The sequence below is a fragment of the Salvelinus namaycush genome, chromosome 37 (assembly GCF_016432855.1).
Source record: "Salvelinus namaycush isolate Seneca chromosome 37, SaNama_1.0, whole genome shotgun sequence".
NCBI classification, from domain to species: domain Eukaryota; kingdom Metazoa; phylum Chordata; class Actinopteri; order Salmoniformes; family Salmonidae; genus Salvelinus; species Salvelinus namaycush.
The window spans coordinates 13,809,013-13,830,052 of NC_052343.1; the positions used below are offsets into that span (position 1 = coordinate 13,809,013).

The window sequence follows — 21,040 nt, forward strand, 5'->3', positions numbered from 1 at the left end:
TATTTTTTAAATGTGGACATAAAATACTGTAAAAACACCAGCAAATCAGCTCCAAGTGATTTTAGTTTTGGAAATCTGTTCCAAAGCATTCCCACGCATAAGAGATATTTGTGACCGTATACAAATGAAAGCATGGTTTGAAGATGTTTTAATAAAATATGTTTGTTCTTCTTGCAGTCAATTTGTAATTATGTCCCTGAACATCCGCTCAAGTAAAAATCACCCCACGGGTGAATATAATTGATGATCCCTGTCTTAAAGACTTACCAAGAAAGACTGACTGTTGTAATCGCTGCCAAAGGTACTTCTACAAAATATTGACTCAGGGGTTTGAATACTTATGTTGAGATATTTCTGTAAGTCACTCACTATCTCTTGTCATACCCAGTGGAACCTCAAATGTTTTTCTTTGTTGGAGGTGGCCGTCGCACTATAAAAACAGTCACATTTGTATTCAATTGTGTATTCTAGTAATAAAGGCTTGTTACTGTGAATCCAGAAACCATTTAATGAATGAAATATCCAATTCTCTCAAATGATCAACTAGCACAAACTTTTACTCACTGTTAAAAACAAGAGAAAGAAAGAGGCTGATGAACATTTTATTTTGAAAATACAGATTAAATAGACAAGCATTAGACAAAGCTAGGTCTGTCACTCAAATTAGAGATATTTCAGGTTGGGTGGTCACCGCCCCACCACTAAAAATGAGCACTTTGCTTTCAAGATCACTTCAGTACCTTACTGTATATCTTGGACAACCAAAAATAAACTTAGCATAAAACACCATAAGCATCTGCTGTGCTATTCATGAAATAGCAGAATACATTGAAATAAACTTCTAGCTTTAACCTTGCATTTAATTGAAACCGCCACTTGATACTATTACAATTGATGAATGTTGTATAAAATGTATAAACCTTAAACAGTCTTTATGAGTAACTAACTATGCTTATTGCTAAAAAGCCTCACCTGTATTGGTGAGATGATTTGTACCCAACAATACTGTAGCTTTTACACTGGGGTTGTTTTAAGTAACTTCAATGCCACACTGGTAAAAGGCAGAGTGAGTCACAGGGATAATGAGAAGGACACTCTGGTTAAGCGGAGCACTCTCCTGTTTGACCCTTGACCTCATCAGAGTGGCAAAGGGACTTTCACAGCTGCATGAACAAAAGGGGACAGTGGTTTTAAGTGGGTAGAGCACACCAGTGCTATCGAGTGTAAAGTGGAGTCCACAGAGTGGTGTAGTCTTTCACAGCTATGTCCCCAAAATTGAATGGTGGGGAAGTAACCGCAAGCAAAAAAATAAAAAATGTTGGGTCATAATACATTGTTGAATTCTAATATGTTGCTGTTGTGACATGTGCAAAGGCCACTTTTTGAGGTGCAAAAAAGGCTAAAATTCATGATGTAACTTCCTGTGTGGTGGAGTACAAAGCAATGATGCTAAATTGGCATGACTTTAACAACTCCAAAGATGCCTAAGTGTTTTCTGTATGTCAATACAGGGTCCTAAACCACTGATATTTGGTGGTAGGTCATTACGCTAATGCTTAAAATAATGCACTGCTACAAGTTGCAATGGCTTGTTGGGAAAAATCTTTTTGCAGATTATCATATTCCGCTTCTCTTAAAGGACATTTCAGGTGTGCTACATTAACCTGACACTTGCAGCTGTAACACTAGTAGTTATACTAACTACACTTTGCTTTGGCAAATAACAAAATTATTACACACATCAGTGAATAAAAAAATAACACTGTCTAAATAATGACCATTCTTAATACGCAAAAAAAGGGCATAAAAGTACAAAAACTAAATATGCCTGACATCCAAAATGTACTAATACACACTAAAATAAAATGAATTCAGTCATAAAGAACAACTTTCAGTATAAGCTCGCATAAAATAAAATGCTTATACAACACGAGTGGGGACTCTTATCTAGCCCATCACGTCAGTCCACTGCTCTAACAGAGCCTCAAAAAAAGGGAGACGTAAAACGCAGCTGTGGCAGTGGTACCTCCAAAGGGAGACAGACAAACAGGAAAAGGAACTATATAAAAACACGCACCAGGTCGGTGGAAATACTAGAAGGTAGCACCAAAAACAGGCCGACCCTGCTGTTATCTGAGCTCTTTATCTGCTTTGGGAACTTTTAGAACTTTGTAAACGTTGTTGTGAAAGACTGTGGCAAAGTGGGGCCTGGAGTCCCTGGACATGAGCGTACAGAGGGGGACTTTCCCAGCGTTCTGAGGGTCCTCCACATCCCAGATCTCAGGCATACTGCAGCCAGGCCTGGGGAGAGCACAGAGAAAGCCAGGAAGGGAGAAAGAGAGGGGCAGCGAAAGATAAATATTTCAGCAAAGAAACAAACTAAACAAAAACATTGTGTGATTAACAGACTGCGAAACAGATTGTTCAAAAGGTCACTTGGCAGCAGAATTGGGTTCAGTTCAATTCAGAGTCATTTCAGAGTGAGTTGGAAAAATACCCTGTACTGACTGGAATGACTTGTTGACAATGTCACAAGAACATATGACAGTGTTAACAGCAGTGGATTACTGACGGGAAAGCCACCCAGGGTTACCTGGAGCGGCGGGTGCACCACGAGTCCTCCAGGACGAAGTAGTCCACCTCCATCTGCATCAGGTTCCTCTTCACCACCTCGGCAGACTTGCGGCTGTACATGGCGTACACCAGCTTGGTCCTCTCCCTGAGTGGAACAGACCATAACGTTTAGACAACGCTGAATTGGTGTTAGCCTAGCACATAGCTAGTGCAGTAGTATCAATGTTCTGTCCACACCTCAGTCCAGCGTCCTCGTAGTGTGGGTGATTGACGATGGGCCGGCCGGCTGACAGCTTCACACTGGCCATGGTGGGCATGGCTCCAGCAAACACAGCGTCTGCACCACACACAAAACAAAGTACATCTAAGGGAAGAGTCCACAAAGGCATGGGTGATCTGAAAGGGACTGGATACCTGAAAGTGAGGTTACCAGCCAATTGCTTTCACCAATCCAACCTAGTCAGATTAGTCAATTCCATAACGAAGGATGCTATTTAGCATGATTTTTTTTTAAATTACAAAAATATTTTATTTTTTATAAATACGTTTGTCTCAAGTGCCAGGGGTTGGTTTCAGACATAGGATGAAGACAGCACTCACTGGGTCGGGTGTTGTCTTTGATCCAGTCCAGCAGCTGCTCCTGGGGTAGGTTGCTGAATTCTCCCATGATGCCCCACTGGGCCTGCAGGTTGGCCGCACCCTGCATGGCCATGATGGACAGGATGCCAAACACCATCATGTGGAGCTTGAACTTCTCCCCTATCCAGCCAAACAACTGACACAGACAGACAACACATGAGCATCACAGAGAACACCGGTCTGTAGTGTCTGTGATGAAGGTCTCTGGTGGTGTTGTGATCCATCTTTGGTAACGTTATGTAGGGGCGGCAGGTAGCCTAGTGGTTAGTGCGTTGGACTAGTAACCGAAAGGTTACAAGATCGAATCCCCGAGCTGACAAGGTAAAAATCTGTCATTCTGCCCCTGAACAAGGCAGTTAACCCACTGTTCCTAGGCCGTCATTGAAAATAAGAATTTGTTCTTAACTGACTTGCCTAGTTAAATAAAGGTAAACAAATAAAAAAATCTGCGGCATGTGTGTGGTGTCAGTGCTAAATGTGTTGTGATAATCTCGTCGTGTCGTGTCAGGGACTGACCTGTTTGGAGCAGATCAAGGAGGCCATGATGCACATGTGGGGCGTGAGGAAGAGCTTGAGACGCATGATGAGCATCGCCAGCACTGCAAACGCTATCAACTGTAGGCTATGGTACACCAGCTGACACCATGACAGAGAGAGAGAGAGAGAGAGAGAAAGAGCCCAGGTAGAGAATGAGGGTTGAAGGGCACAGGGAGAGAACAAGATTGGGGGAGGGATGAATGGAGGAAGCAAGAGAAAGAAATGCTTAGAGCTAGAACTGATAATAAAGCGAGCACAATTTAACTGGCAGGAGAAAATTGCCTCTGTATGCAGGTAATGATCATTATTGTAGCTGAAGCAGATAAACATTACCGCATTTAAGAAAACAGAAGGCTTGAATCATATAACGTGAGGAGACTCAGCCACGGTGTATACAGCAGTAACATTCAGGGAAATCAGGATGCTTGCTTACCTCTCCTTTTGCCAACATTTCTGGCCTGTGAAAGATTTGAAAAAGTTATGAGAAGTTGTGTGGTCTTTATAAGAATGAATGGGCAAAATATACACAGAAGTTTACCTTTTGACTTGTGCTGTTAAGAGGGTGAGTTTTACAGAGAGGACAGAGGGAAATATACTCACTCTTCATCATCGTCATCATCTTCAGGTTTGACAGAATACTTCTCTCCTTCCCTCAGGAACCTCACAACATCCTGGATCGTCTGTACAGAGTAGGAGAAGGGACAAACAGTGTCACAAATTAAAAAAAGAACCTCAGAAGGGATATAACGTTGAGCAGGATGACTCCACCTTCTATTATATGCTAAAAGTGAACATACTCACAGCAAATATTAAATAATTAACCATTTTCACCAGTGTCACTATTAAGAAGCCCTACATTTCTATATTAGCAAAGCAAGTCAAGCAGAATGCCCCTTTTTCTCCCCAATTTCGTGATATCCAATTGGTAGTTACAGTCTTGTCCCATCGCCGGAACTCCCATACGGTCTAGGGGGAGGCGAAGGTTGAGAGCCATGTGTCCTCCGAAACACAACCCTGCCAAGCCGCACTGCTTTGCTTAACCCGGAAGCCAGCCGCACCAATGTGTCGGAGGAAACACTGTACAACTGGAGACCGTGTCAGTGTGCATGCGTCCGGCCCGCCACAGGAGTAACTAGAGCACGATGGGACAAGGACATCCAGGCCGGACGACGCTGGGCCAATTGTGCGTCGCTTCATGCGCCTCACAGTCGCGGCCGGCTGCGACAGCCCTGGATCGAATCCGGATCTGTAGTGATGCCTCAAGCACTGCAGTGCCTTAGACCGCTGCGCCACTCGGGAGACCCGGACTTGTCTTATTGATTCTGCATTTGACACACAATTAGATCAAACTGACACATTTGGACACGCTCGAGGAGATTCTTGAATATTTTTGCAACATGATTCTCTTGCCGTTTCTTCAAGTCTGCCTCAAATATGACAAATTGAGCTCAACAGGCAAGTCCAGAGCATAACGGGAGAAATGACATGTAAAGGTTGCCTGCCTTGTTCACTAACAGTGGATTGTGTGGAGCGCCTGGTGTATGGCACACAAATTAAGTCTTACCCGTCCTGCTATGACAGCAACCACCAGCATGTTGATGGGGAGCAGCAGTGTCTTGATGTAGCGCAGTGGGGTCTGAGAAAAGCAATGTTACACACGTCATATCGACTGGAGAAAAACATTTATTTCTGACACACCACACACACATTACATGACCTTTACAAAATGAGCTGCCAAATACTACGAAAGGATCCCTTCTAACACTAGTGCCGTGTTCCTATGCCAAATAGGGCCAAGTGTCTTTCATACCTCAATTTCCATGAAGTCAAACTCAGCAGCACAGGTATACATCATGGTGTCAAAGTCCTTGTAGCTGGTAAACTTGGACTTTATTAAGCTACTGATGTGAGCCTGGGAGAGAGAAAGTTGTAGTAAAAATAGCTGCAATTTCAAATACAGTTAGCATATTCCTGTTAACTTTTATTACTATCATACTATTGAGTGATGGCTTGTTTCAAAATGCAGTGATTCTTCCAGAAAAGGAACCAACATGTAAGGCAATATAGCTAGCTTGTTTCAAATGCTCAGGGCTATTTTCAAAGACTTACATCATCAGAGGCTCCAAAGATGGCTGACAGCATGAACTTGAGAATGACAGTGGAGACAACCCATACCAGGCCCTGCATGACCTGAGAGCAGACATAGGTCAACCAGAAGACACACAGACATGTGCCCGCACACACACTCACGCAGTCTTGTTTTACTAACATTGTGGGGACACACAATTGATTCCCATTCAAAATCCTATTTTCCCTAACCCAACCCCAAAACCTAACCTTAACCCTAAACACTAACTCTACACCCCCCCTAGAAATATACTTTTTCCTTGTGGGGACCGGCAAAATGTCCCCAGTTTTTGATTGTCCATACAAGTATCATGTCCACACAAGTATAGTTAAACATGTCCACACACACACACTTATGTCCTCTTACCCATGTGATGAGGCCAGGTTTGAAGGCTTCTGCAAATTTGTCCCGCAGGGCAATTATTCCCTGCAACCAGGAAGGAACTGATTTCAACACCATACCGTTTTCAACATCACACCATGCTTAACATAAAAGACATCCTCTACACATGGAAAGCATGAGGAGAGTGTTAGTCCAGCTCACCCAAATGGAGACCAGCGAGGAGGCGTAGAATGATGTCAGCAGCATGGAGTTTCCAAACATCAGAACAAAGCACACAGCAAGTGTGATCTGGAGATGGAGTGGGGTGGAAAGAAGTTTGGTGACATAGTCCGAGTCGATATTCACATAATAATAAGGAATTCCCCTTGACCACACCCACAAATTGGGGAAAACAAACATTTTCCCATTGACCCCAGTGTAAAAGAGACAACTTCATCATAGATTTGATGGCATACAGAAAAAGCTGCTGTGTTGTTCAATGTACATGTAACCAGGTCAAAAATCCCAACCTACGGTTCGCAATACTTCCACGTAGGGAAATAGAGCCTGCGAGAAGAGCCCTATGACTTCAGGCTATTCGGTGTGGGACAGTGGGAAATATGGGGACCCAGTGTCCAAGTACACTATACGTAGCTACAGTATGTGTGTGGAAAACATTTCATCACAGGTAAGACATTTAACTTGTTTAGTATAGTCTGTTTGTAACTCCACTCACTACTAGTAGCTGTATCGTCCTTTATAGTCTGTTTGTAACTCCACTCACTACTAGTAGCTGTATAGTCCTTTATAGTCCGTTTATAACTCCACTCACTACTAGTAGCTGTATAGTCCTTTATAGTCCGTTTATAACTCCACTCACTACTAGTAGCTGTATAGTCCTTTATAGTCCGTTTATAACTCCACTCACTACTAGTAGCTGTATAGTCCTTTATAGTCCGTTTATAACTCCACTCACTACTAGTAGCTGTATTGTCCTTTATAGTCCGTTTATAACTACACTCACTACTAGTAGCTGTATAGTCCTTTATAGTCTGTTTATAACTCCACTCACTACTAGTAGCTGTATAGTCCTTTATAGTCCGTTTATAACTCCACTCACTACTAGTAGCTGTATAGTCCTTTATAGTCCTTTATAACTCCACTCACTACTAGTAGCTGTATCGTCCTTTATAGTCCGTTTATAACTCCACTCACTACTAGTAGCTGTATAGTCCTTTATAGTCCGTTTGTTCGTGTTGTTGTTCTCGGTTAGCTTAATGTTCTGGTCTGTAGCCGGTGGGTAGCACTCACTCACGTGGCTGCTAGCAGTCATGACAACGGGCATGAGGGAAGCTCTACAATATGATGTTTTTCTAAGTAGTGAGAACACTTGGAAGTAGGCAATTTTGAAAAGTAATCTTTAGACATACTTTTTTGTTGTTGTAATTGACTAAAACAGGTAAACAACAAGGAAATAGCATTTACGTTTCAGCTGTGTGCCAATGGGGTAACCTAGGCAACCACAGGTTGTTTTCCCCCACAGGTGGGCAGGGCCACGACATTCAATCTAATACCAACTGGGACTATTTTACTGTTGTCATAGCACACAGACACGCACACCAAACTTGTTACAGACAAAGTGGGCTTAACAATGCTGTAGGTCGTCAAGGACACAAGCCTGTGAGTGTCCCGTTTTCTTCACGCTGCCACTTCTTGCCAGGCGGATGAATTATTCACAGCCATATGTCCTCTCTTCTCTCCTCCTCCGATGACACAAATCTCCAGCATCATCTTAATACAAAGGGCCTCTTCTCTTATCTCCCCAGCACACTGGCCCCAGCCCGCTACGCTAGCCACGCTAACAGCCTGTGTTGCTGAGAGGATTAGGAGAGCTGGAACTGAGGTAGCTACAGACTGAATCACACACACAAACACACTCCTTGGCAAAACGCACAGCCCTGTTTTACGATGCACGTCCACAAGTGCAGGTTAGATAGGAACCATAAAATACATTTACCATGTGTGTCACTAGGAGGGACTGAATTTTGGTGGGGCTGATGTATCCCAGGATGTACGAGGCAAAGAGAGAGGCCACCTGAAACAAGTAGTCAAATGTGTAAACACAAGCAATAAGTAGTGTATACAACAACTGTGAAATGATTGCAATAAAGGGTACATGCTTATTTTGAGCACAACACATTGATGTTATAAGTACTTAGATTACAGTATGTTGTAAAATCCCTATATATATAAGGCTCTGATTAGGATAGGGAACTGTAGCTAGCTGAGGGACATTTGCTATTATAATCTAGCCAGACTGCTTTGCAACAGCTTTGCTATCAAAGATGCCAGCAGATCCGTATGAAAGACTAACCTTCGACACTTTTGTCTGCCTCCGCTCCTCCTCCAGTCTTATTCTCCATCCGTCTCACACCCTCCCTCCTTTTTCACTGTCTGTGCTCTTTTTTGTTAACCTCGTCTCCATCTTTTACAACGTCCCTTTAACAGTTTACTCTTCTCCCTTTCTCTCTCAATCTCTTTCTCTGTCTCTTTTTCTCTCCCTCTCTCACTCTCACAGCCTCCCTTCTCTCTATCCCCATCTCTTCCTCTTCTTCACCCCTCTCACATACTCTACCTTTCCCTCCACCCTTCTTTATGTCTCTTTTTTTCTCTTACCTGAGTAAGTAGCACAAACTGGGCAAACTGCCAGGGCAGCATGAAGCACAAATTGGAGATGCCCAGCGCCCACATGGTCTTTCTGCTGGGGTTGCGTGTCCTTTGGAGAGACAGATGTGGAAAAGGGCAGGAGGCGAGAGTTAAGGAAATCCATTAACACAGGAACACACTCTAATGCTCCCATTCAGGCTGCCTCTAGACAGAATGTATCAGCCACCAAGCCTTCCACTCACACTGACAGCTTTAGAGAACAAGTTAACATGGTCGAATAGCAGACACTTTGACTCAAAGTGAATTAGAGTTAATACAAAATGTGAACAATGCGGGAATGGAACCAACAACCTTGGTATTGCAAACACCAAGCTTTACAAACCAGATATCTGGACCACAATGAATTGAGATCATAACAATTGCAGAGCTCTCAATATAATCTACAACTGGTTTTGCCTCGGGATCCAAATTGAACTAGGTTGTCTCAGTCGCGACATTCTCAATCCAATCTTGAAAAAAACGGAATGTTATATTGATAGCTAATGTAGCAATTATATTCCCAGCCAACTCTTTCATTGTCAATAATTACATTTTGCCCATATTCTTGATGAAGAATGTTAATAAAGTCACCTCACTGGCTTGAGAACACAAAAATCAACCAAAATAGTGCTGTTAACTTCTTTATGATAGGGGGCAGCATTTTCACTTTTGGATGAATTGCGTGCCCATAGTGAACTGCCTCCTACTCTGTCCCAGATGCTAATATATGCATATTATTATTACTATTGGATATAAAACACTCTGAAGTTTCTAAAACTGTTTGAATGATGTCTGTGAGTATAACAGAACTCATATGGCAGGAAAAAACCTGAGAAAAAATCCAAACAGGAAGTGAGAATTCTGAGACTGGTCAATGTTCAACTCATCGCCGATTCAATTCCCTATAAGATATGGATCTGTTTGCACTTCCTACGCCTTCCACTAGATGCCAACAGTCTGTAGAACATGGAATGAAGCTTATGCTGTGTTGTGGGGCCGGATGGGAGGGGAATGAGTCAGTGGTCTGGCAGATTGCCAGTTCCTGGTCACGCGCTTTCCTCATGATATCGCCTTGCGTTCCATAACTTCTACAGACATGAAGGAATGCTCCGGGTGGAACGTTATTGGATATATATGATAACAACATCCTGAAGATTGATTCTCTACTTAGTTTGACCAGTTTATTCGACCTGTTATATAACCTTTTAAGTTTTCGTCCAAGTTCGCCTGCATTTGCGCGAGCGTTTGGACATGTGCACTAAACATGCAAGCAAAAGTAGCTACTTAGACATAAGTAATGGACATTATCGAACAAAACAACGGTTTATTGTGGAACTAGGATTCCTGGGAGTGCATTCTGATGAAGATGATCAAAGATAAGGGAATATTTATGATGTAATTTCGTATTTCTGTTGACTCCAACATGGCGGAGAAATGTTGTTATGTTTGAGCGCCATCTCAGATTATTGCATGGTGTGCTTTTTACGTAAAGTTTTTTTGAAATCTGACACAGCGGTTGCATTAAGAACAAGTGTATCTTTAATTATATGTAAAACATGTATCTTTCATCAAAGTTTATGAGTATTTCTGTTTTTTGACGTGGCTCTCTGCAATTTCTCCGGATATTTTGGAGGCATTTCTGAACATGGAGCCAATGTAAACCGAGATTTGTGGATATAAATATGCACATTATCGAACAAAACATAAATGTATTGTGTAACATGATGTCATATGAGTGTCATCTGATGAAGATCATCAAAGGTTAGTGATTCATTTGAACTCTATTTCTGCTTTTTGTGACTACTATCTTTTGCTGGGAAAATGGCTGTGTTTTTCTGTGGCTATGTACTGAGCTAACATAATCGTTTGGTGTGCTTTCGCCGTAAATCCTTTTTGAAATCAGACATGTTGGCTGGATTCACAACATGTGTAGCTTTAATTTGGTGTCTTTCATGTGTGATTTCATGAAAGATTGATTTTTATAGTAATATATTTGAATTTGGCTCGCTACATTTTTTCTGGCTTTTGCCCAAGTGGGACGCTACCGTCCCACATATTCCAGAGAAGTTAATAGCTCTATATTGAAAATACTGTGATTTAAGAAAAAGTGTTCAGGGATTAAATTATAAAAACATGCAAGTACATTATCAGTTCTTCACACTTTCTACCTGGTTTAAGTTCAGACTGGAGTATTTTTCTATTAAAAAAAATAATAAAATTTACTCAGACACCCGTGAACCATCAAAAACCTTCGCGACCAAAATTTGGGTCGCGACCTACCAGTTGAGAATCGCTGCTCTACATTACATATGACTAGCACATGAAGAGGCAGCCAGAGGGTATTAAAAAGAGAAGGAGAGAAAGGAGAGGAAGGAGGGATGGTGAGTTACCGGAGGATGTGGGTGAGGAGTGACATCTGCAGGACCAGGAAGGGATAGGAGAAGCTCTCCCTCAGGGGTGGAGTCCACATGACCCGGGTGCTCTGACACAGAAACACACAGAAACAAACACAATCCTACTTTATTTTGCGACAACAAATTGCTGCGTAGGAGGGGATTTTCTGTACCGCTACGCAATCAATCAATGACAACTGCAAAGAGCTATTTGTACATAAAGACGCATCCAGTAATCTCATCCAGTACATTTAGTAATCATCCTACAACCCACACTACACCAATGCTCCTATCATAATGATGTGGATACATTCACACTTCTGCATTGAAACCAGCACAGACAGAGAAGGTCAAGGAGACAAGTGGGTGGCGACTGTGGAGAGGAGACAGGAGAGCTGAGAGTATGACTGAAATGTCAGTATCGATTGGTGTGAAGAATACAATAGAGCAACCACTCAGCCTGTCTGAGACAGATATCCTTTGATGGCTGCCTGCATTGTATCCATCCCCCATCCCCACCTTCACGGTCCTGTACGCTATACACTCACCTCTCCATGGTTGAAGAAGAAACATAGCACCGTGACCATACCCCCGAGCCGACTGCCACTAGAGAGATGAAGGGAGGGAGATGAATCTTTTCTTATTTTGTTTGAACATTAGTCACTAAATTACTTTAAAATCTGAGCCCAACCGATGCAAAATCAAAGGAGGGTAAAGGTTAAGTTACCTGAGGTAGGTCGCGTAGATGAAGAACAGACTCATCATCAGACCATTGAGGAGGAACACAAAGGTCACGTAGAAGTATGCGGGGTCACCCATACCTAACACACACAGACAGAGAGGCTATTAGGATTGAGACTGGCAATGGCAAGGACCTCGAATAGCCAAAGGCCATAACTTCAAAGCACTGATTCTCATGACCAGAGATTCTATTAAAATTACTATATGTTATTCTATGGCCATGACCTGAAGTCCTGAACAAAAATGAGAGTGAGAATTGTTAAGTTCATGTTTTAAGTATCCCTATACTTCTGTTATTACAGGCTATCACTGAGTCAAGAGTGCGCCTGCGCATGAAAAGAGTGGGTTGTTGGACCTAGCCTGGAGTGTAATGGCTACCTTGTAGTGTGTTCATATAGTAGAGTAAACTTTGTTAAACTGGAACCTTGTCGTTGTGTCATTTCGAGTTAACATTGGTAGCAGAGGATGGCTTCTAACTACAATGTGCCACCTCACTTCGACGAGAAGAGGTCGTACGATAGTTGGAAAAATGAACTGGGAATCTGGATACGCGTTACTAATCTGGACGTGAAAAAGCAAGCACTTGCGGTGGTATTATCGCTTGAGGGAAGAGCGAGAGATACAGCACTGGAAATATCCGTTGAGGATTTGAACAAGGATGACGGTATGGGAACTTTGATCACAGCACTGGATTCTGTATTTCTTAAAGAAGAGAAAGACCGTGCCTACGAGGCATATTCAAACTTTGATAGTGTTACGAGAGATATTTCGGTTGCAATGACGGACTACATCATTGATTTCGAACAGAGGTACAATAGGATGCGCAAGTACGACATGGTTCTCCCAGATGCAGTGTTAGCGTTCAAGTTGCTAGATACTGCCCGTCTAGATGGTAGGGAGAAACAGTTGGCTTTGACTGCTTGTACTGTGCTGACTTTTGCAAATATGAAGTCGGCACTCAAAAGAATATTTGGTGAAAAGACGTCTGTCGCGCCAATAACAGATGGAATGCAAGTGAGTGACGCAGCATATTACACCGAGCAGCACAGAAAAGGCGCCAAAAAGTCACGTTCAAGATAACCAGAAGAGGGCGCCATTTCCCGGCACAAATCCACTGGACAAATATGGAAGGAGATCGAAATGTGCTATTTATCAAAGCACTTACCATTGGGTTAAAGACTGTCCTCATAAAAATGAACAAGTTAAACTAACAGAGGAAAATGTAAACAGAGGTAGAACAGTGTAACATTACACTGTTTTCAAATGAATCTGATACTGAGATTTTTATAGTTGAATCCTTAGGATCTGCTGTGATTGATACTACATGCACACGGACAGTGTGTGGTGAAAAATGGCTTGATAGCTATGTCAGTGAACTAAATATGAAGGAAGTACAAAATATGATTGACACACCAAGCAACAGAGCTTTCAAATTTGGAGATGGGAGAATTGTCCATTCTACCAAGAGAGTTAAGATACCAGCAAAAATTGGTCAGACTAAGTGTCACATTGAAACAGAGGTGGTCCCTACAGATATCCCCTAAACTATTAAGCAAAGCTTCAATCAAGAAGGCAGGGGCTGTATTAGACATAAAAAATGACAAGGCAGTGATGTTTAAACAACCAGTGACTCTTGAACTTACTACCTCAGGCCACTATTGTGTAAACATTTTGGACAAAGACATCACACAGAGTCCATGCAAAAATGAGATTCTGACTGACACGAAGCACATGGAGATTCTGACAGTCACAGAGAACATGAACACAAAAGAAAACCACAAAGTATTATTAAAGCTTCACAAACAGTTTGGACATGCTACAGTTGGCAGACTTCAGAAGTTACTCAGGAGTGCAGGGAATAATGATGATGAGAGTATTTCCATTCTACAGCAGATAGTTAAGAATTGTGAGACATGTAAAAAATACAGCAAACCTAAGCCCAGACCAGCTGTTGGTTTGCCACTGGCTTCCATGTACAATGAAACAGTGGCTGTAGATCTACATGAGTTAGGACCAAGTGTGTGGTACCTTCACATAATCGACCACTTCACACGCTTTAGTGCTGGAAGCATTGTGAATACAAAGAAACCCAGTGAAATTGTCAAGCACTTCATTCATTCCTGGATATGTGTGCATGGCCCGCCACAGAAATTGTACAGTGACAATGGAGGAGAATTCAATAATAATGAAATAAGAGAAATGGCAGAGAACTTCAACATGGAAGTAAAGACAACTGCTGCATACAGTCCATGGAGCAATGGACTTCTGGAGAGACACAATCAAACACTCACAGAGATCATGCTGAAAGTAAAGCAAGACAATGGATGTGACTGGAACACAGCCCTAGATTGGGCTTTGATGGCAAAAAACTCAATGCACAATGTTCATGGTTACAGCCCATATCAACTAGTGTTCGGGCAGAACCCTAATCTTCCCTCAGTACTGGTTGACAAGCCACCAGCACTAGAAGGGACCAGTGTGAGTGCATGGGTGGGACAGCACCTTTCAGCACTACATGCAGCGAGAAAAGCATTCACTGAAGCAGAGTGCTCAAAAAGAATTCGCAGGTCTCTGCGGAAACAGCTTCGACCCACCGATGAGAAGTACGAGACTGGAAACAGAGTGTACTACAAACGAGTTGACTGTCAAGAGTGGAAAGGACCAGGAGTAGTCATTGGCCAAGATGGTGTGGTGATATTTGTGAGACACGGAGGCATCTTTGTCAGGGTGCATCACTCAAGATTGCAGAAAGTAAATGATCAACAAGATAGAGGGGCTGTTGCTGAGAATCAGTCTCCTAATGAAAATGACAAAAAGGACACAGTAACAGACACAAACCTACCAGATGTCGCATCCAATGATATGGACACTGAAACTGACACAGGAAATGGAGCAGAGACCTTCAACCATGCCGCAGGTAATACTGTTGAGGGTTCAAATGAGGAAAACATTCAACAACAGGCACATGTGTTAAGAGAACATGGTTGTTCCAATCTGAAAACTGGACAAACTGTTAAATACATGGACAGAGAAAGTGGTATTCCACACACAGCAACCGTCATTGGACGAGCAGGAAAAGCCAAAGGAAAACACCAGAACTGGTACAACTTGCAGTACTCTGAACCAGCTACACTTTCTGGTACAACAGGGTCAGCTGACCTGTCACTTGTAGATAATCTCAGAATTGAACCAATGGAAAATCGAGAAAAACAGAATGACATTCAAAATGATGATGTACTTGAAACAAAGGACGTGTCATTTGACTCAGCTAAGCTAGATGAGCTCAGTAATTGGAGAAAAAATGGAGTGTTTGAGGAAGTCAAAGACATTGGTCAAAAATGTGTCTCAACAAGGTGGGTGTGTACCCTTAAAGAATCCTTAACTGGAATAGTGCCTAAAGCACGTCTAGTGGCTAGAGGTTGAGGAGCTGGCTGCTAAAGAACTCCCAAAAGACTCACCGACATGCGCCTCAGAGTCACTCAGATTGCTGATGTCAGTGATCTGCCAGAAAAAATGGAAACTTAATTCCATAGACATCAAATCTGCATTTTTGCAGGGAACAGAGCTGTCAAGGGACATTCACATCCGACCTCCGCCCGAAGCTAAAAGCGAAGGAACACTGTGGAAACTAAAAAAGTGTGTGTATGGACTGGCAGATGCATCACTCTACTGGTACAACAAAGTCAAGGCAACAATGCTGAATACAGGTGGAAAAATGTCACAAGTGGACCCTGCAGTCTTCTATTGGCTTGATCAAGACTGCAATGTGACTGGAGTACTTGCCTGTCATGTTGATGACTTTATCTGGGGTGGCTCACAGACCTTTGCTACAACTGTGATTCCAAACCTCAAAGCTGTTTTCCAGGTCGGCCGTGAAGAGAATGATAATTTTTGTTATGTTGGCATAGAGTTTATTACAGTTGATGGAACAATACTGATGCAACAGGAGAGCTATATCAAGAATCTTCAACCCATCCACATGGATTCTTCAAGCGCCGTACAAAGGAATTCCCCTCTATGTGGAATTGAAGCTGATCAATTGAGGTCGAAGATAGGTCAAATTCTATGGGTTGCTAGACAGAGTAGACCTGATGTGATGTTTGATGTTTGCAACTTGGCATCTAACACAAAACACGCCACTGTACAAACCATTCATGAGGCAAACAAAGTTGTTCGTAAACTGAAATCACAACAAGTGACTTTAAAGTTTCAGCATGTTGGAAAAGATGACTCTTTGAAACTAGTTGTCTTCAGTGATGCTTCGCTAGGGAACCTTACAGATGGAGGCACACAAGGTGGACATCTAATCGTGTTAATGGGTGAAGGAGGTTCTCACCTATCTGTTGGAAGTCAAAAAGGATCAGAAGGGTTGTCCGAAGCACACTTGCTGGAGAAACACTTGCTCTTGCGGATGGAATTGACAATGCGATCTTTCTTGCAACTCTGTTCTCAGAGCTTACCACTGGTGAGACAAAACGGCACATTCTACCTGTAGTTTGTGTCACTGACAACTACTCATTAGTTGATGCTGTGAAGTCAACCAAGTCTGTCACAGAGAAAAGACTTCGTCTTGAGATTAGCAGCATCAAGGAACTTATTCAAGCACAGAGAATCCAGCGGATTCTGTGGTCGACCACAAAGGAACAGCTTGCTGACTGTCTGACTAAAAAAGGAGCATCCAGTCTTGTGCTCCTACAGGCTCTCAGTAATGGAAAGTGGCAGCTTGAGTAATACAAATAAAAACTGTCACACAACCCATTTGTAATGGGGATCTTGAATAATACTTGGACCATAAATTATGTTGTTGATGTTTTATTTGTCTTTAAAGAAAAGGGGGAGATTGTTAAGTTCATGTTTTAAGTATCCCTATACTTCTGTTATTACGGGGCTATCACTGAGTCAAGAGTGCGCCTGCGCATGAAAAGAGTGGGTTGTTGGACCTAGCCTGGAGTGTAATGGCTACCTTGTAGTGTGTTCATATAGTAGAGTAAACTTTGTTAAACTGGAACCTTGTCGTTGTGTCATTTCGAGTTAACAAGAATATTGTTTGCTTGTTGTATTGCTGTAGCACACAAATTACCTTCCTTTTAGAAAATGTTAAGTCGACTGATGGAATGGCTCAAAACAAGATGTTTGAAAGCATGATGGAATAATGATTGATTGACACCTGACACATGGCTCGCTCATAGTGAAAGACATAGGCCTAAAGGAAACATTGAAGCCTTCAGTCGCCATCTTAATGCTTTCCTGAAGTGGGAGGCTTTCTCATTTCACTACCATAGAACTGCTGAGGATAAAGGGCTATTTTGAGTCTGCTCTAATTTGCTGTGCACTCAGCTAGTGGAAACAGGAACAAAAGGCAGGCGGCACTTACATGTACAGCAGCACCTTCAAACTACATTGTGTGTGCTTTCACATAATTCACACCTTTAATTAGAAAGAAGTGTAACTTGCGCCAGTCTTAACTATATAACACTGAAGTACTACGCATATAACATGCTATGGAGTGCTAATGACAAGTCAAGAGAGCAGTTCAACAAGTAGAAAAGGGGAACAACCTCCCCTCACAAAACACCTCCCCCTTATTCATAGATTTCATTGAAGTTGCCCCGGATACATGTGAAATGTGTTATGTGAAATAAGGAAGCTTTTCCTTTGTGCAGCAGCTCAATAAAAATGCAACAAAAGCAAGAAATAGCCTCATGGATTGTAATTATTCATGAGCTAAGCAACTGCATGGCATTCCTGTGGGAAACAGATCTCTATTTTCCTGAAATTAACTGATATTCAGTCAAACTTGCACATTTGGAAATCCACAATTCAGAAAAATAACATTGATCCAGTGCAGTGGAATATATATATATATATGTTGAAATTAAAATCAAACAGTTTGGCTTTGTGTCATCATGCAGTTTTCTCCCTACGGAGTGGAACATTGGCGTTATGCCAACTTTCAATTTCATATGCAGCAATAACTAGTTTTTTTTTTATATAACTAATATTTCAGATGAACCACTGATGGCACAGGAATAACACAAATTTTCTTAATTATTTCCCATACTGCTGGTTTGATTGCATCTGGCCTAGAGAGTTGTGTGTGTCTCTGTGTGTGTGTGTTCAGGTCAAACAAGACTGCATTGGTACCTTCACAGCCATCCACCGGAGCCATACCCTCTCCTCTATTGATGGACCAACACATCTTGGTGGGGAGTCCAAAGAATTCCATTATATCTGTGTAGATTCTGTACCAGCTGGCCAGGACCACCTAAAGAGCAGTGGAGGAAGGATTTCAGCATGAAGACCCTGAACAAAGTCTGTTGTCCAATCAAATTCCAAGGATGTCCATATCCACAAATATTACCTCTGGATAGAGATTGAACCTCTTCAGTGTGTTTATAACCAGTGGGTACTCTGTAAGCCGATCGTTCATGACCAGATACAGGCCGTTGAGAAAGGTTGGTGCCTCAATGATCGTCTTGAAATAGGAGTAGTATAAACCCTAAAACAGGATCATATAACAAATGGATTAAATTCCCACACAAAAGCCCTTATCAGGTATTGGCTCATGGCCTGCTACAGAAACACAGCTCTAAGATTTTGCAAGACACAGTATCACACACAATCATATAGAATAGGTCATCATTATTTCATTCGTTTCTCCTTCTGTCATCTTTCAATACCACAAGACTTACCATTTCTGTCCGAAATGCCATTTCCTTTTCTAGTCCTGACAGATGTGAGAAGTGCCTGTCATTTTCAAAGAGGCGTGAGAGATGGTACCTACAGAAACAACAAATAGGCTTTAGGGATATCTAGCTAAAGTTAGTTATCTACAATCAATGTACACAGGAAACGTGCAAGACTTTGAAGTGCATTGACCTGAAATGTTAGAGGTTAGCTATTTAACTTACCAATGTAAATACCCAGCCAGAGCAGCTATGAAGAAAATACAGAGAAACATAAATATAACTAGTTAATGATATTGGGAAAGTTGTGGGGTTTAATCATTGTTCTATTATTAGTTAGCTAACGTTAGCTAGCTAGCGTTAGTTTTAATAATATAACTTCCGTTAGCTAACTACTGTAGTTACAGTAATGTTAAAGTTGCTAGCCACCAATGACGGGGCACAGTCTGGGATAGCAACCTCAGTAACGTTAGCTGTCGTTGTGGTTGTGCTGTTTGAGCTAGCGTTGGCTAGCTAACGTAACGTAAGCTAACTAGCTACGTTAGCAACATAGTTACAGTACTGGTAGCTAGCTAACTACTGTATATGTGTTGTGTGACACTTACCAAGAACCAGAGTGATTCCGAGTTTCACAAAAGCAGACGGAGTAAGGCCAAGCTTACTTCTGATGAATGAAAACCCAGGAAATAGTCCATTCCTATTGTGAAGCAAGCTGTTGAAAGGGGTGCCTTTGCCTGCTCGTCTACTTTTCCCTGTGCCTGGCGATACAAACGGACTCCTGTCTCTGTCGTCGACGTTGGGCTGCGGCGGTTGATCCTTCACGTTTTGTTTTCTAGTTTTTACGACCATGTTTTCATAATCGTAAATCTTCGGCTGTGAAAGACGTTTTGTAGAAGTAACTGGATGGGTACCTTCTATCCACCGCTCAGGATCTACACCTTTTGCTAGCTACCTGAGTGATGCTGTGTTCACTGCACAAATCTTTGAAATGTTCGCCCCCAACTGGAGTTAATACAGACTGCATGCGTTAGTAGCCATGGTAACACAAATATGTCAGTTGGTAGCTAGAACACTTACATTCAAAATGTTGTTTTTCTAATGTAAATATAATCCTAACGCGACAGTGGCACATGCCAGCAGAATCCCCCCCATCCCTCGGTCTCTCGCTCTGTCAATTTCAGTTCAATTGAAAGGCTTTCAATTCAATTTAAGGGGTTTATTGTCATGGGAAACATATGTTAACATTGCCAAGGTAAGTGAAGTAGATAATTAACAAAAGTGAAATAAATAATAAAAATGAACAGTAAACATTACACTCACAGAAGTTCCAAAAGAATAAAGACATTTCAAATGTCATATTATGTCTATATACAGTGTTGTAACGGTGTGCAAAATAGTTAAAGTACAAAAGGGAAAATTAATAAACATAAATATGGGTTGTATTTACAATGGTGTTTGTTCTTCACTGGTTGCCCTTTTCTGTGGCAACAGGTCACAAATACTGCTGCTGTGATGGCACATTGTGGTATTTCACCAAGTAGATATCGGAGTTTATCAAAATTGGGTTTGTTTTATAATTCTTTGTGGATCTGTCTAATCTGAGGGAAATATGTGTCTCTAATATGGTCATACATTTGGCAGGAGGTTAGGAAGTGCAGCTCAGTTTCCACCTTATTTTGTGGGAAGTGTGCACATAGCATCTCTTCTCTTGAGAGCCAGGTCTGCCTATGGCGGCCTTTCTCAATAGCAAGGCTATGCTCACAGAGTCTGTACATATTCAAGCTTTCCTTAATTAAGTTTGGGTCAGTCACGGTGGTCAGGTATTCTGCCACAGTGTACTCTCTGTTTTTGGCCAAATAGCATTCTAGTTTGCTCTGTATTTATGTTAATTATTTCCAATGTGTCAAGTAATTATCTTTTTGTTTTCTCATGATTTTGTTGAGTTTAATTGTGTTGCTGTCCTGGGGCTCTGTGGGGTCTGTTTGTGTTTGTGAAAAGAGCCCCAGGATATTTCCCTGTGAATTATGAATGCTAAGCACAGGTTTACATTTGCATTACTAATGCCACTACATTTTCCAGAAATTGACAAACTACAGTAATGGCATCCATTGACCAGCAGATAATGGTTTACGCTTGTCTTGGTTTTAACCACTAGATGTCACTACAGTTTCGGGTATGAATTGAGAACATTCAAGTTTGCTACAAAACCAGGCAAAATGGCATTCCATTTACTACACATGTACTGTTTGACCTGATAATGTATTCCTAATGGCCTCTGTATCTCACAAAAGACTACAAAACTATAAACACTACTA

At 41.8% G+C, this 21,040-nt stretch overlaps 1 protein-coding gene across 1 annotated transcript; it reads right to left on the reverse strand.

Moving 5' to 3' along the window:
- Window positions 1-586: 586 nt before the first annotated feature.
- On the reverse strand, window positions 587-19,574 carry LOC120030798 (probable C-mannosyltransferase DPY19L1). The gene is made up of 22 exons (XM_038976240.1): window positions 19,331-19,574; window positions 18,951-18,975; window positions 18,732-18,819; window positions 18,401-18,538; window positions 18,184-18,304; window positions 12,026-12,119; window positions 11,847-11,904; window positions 11,296-11,387; window positions 8,876-8,975; window positions 8,217-8,294; window positions 6,422-6,508; window positions 6,245-6,304; window positions 5,860-5,940; window positions 5,561-5,662; window positions 5,315-5,386; window positions 4,351-4,430; window positions 4,184-4,208; window positions 3,730-3,849; window positions 3,175-3,349; window positions 2,812-2,911; window positions 2,594-2,719; window positions 587-2,301 (listed from the first exon to the last, which is right to left on the reverse strand). The coding sequence occupies exons 1-22, from the start codon at window positions 19,572-19,574 to the stop codon at window positions 2,130-2,132; spliced, it is 2,238 nt and encodes a 745-aa protein (XP_038832168.1). The 3' UTR covers window positions 587-2,129.
- Between the last annotated feature and the right edge of the window lie 1,466 nt (window positions 19,575-21,040).

Bases quoted from the DNA above. Each gene is read 5' to 3' on its own strand.
- LOC120030798 (XM_038976240.1), bottom strand. From the start codon at position 19,574: ATGGTCGTAAAAACTAGAAAACAAAACGTGAAGGATCAACCGCCGCAG. The intron at 3,850-4,183 runs GTAAGCAAGCAT...TCATGGTGTCAG, and splicing joins AAATGTTGGCAAAAGGAGAG to CTGGTGTACCATAGCCTACA. The intron at 3,350-3,729 runs GTCAGTCCCTGA...TGTCTGTGTCAG, and splicing joins CCTTGATCTGCTCCAAACAG to TTGTTTGGCTGGATAGGGGA.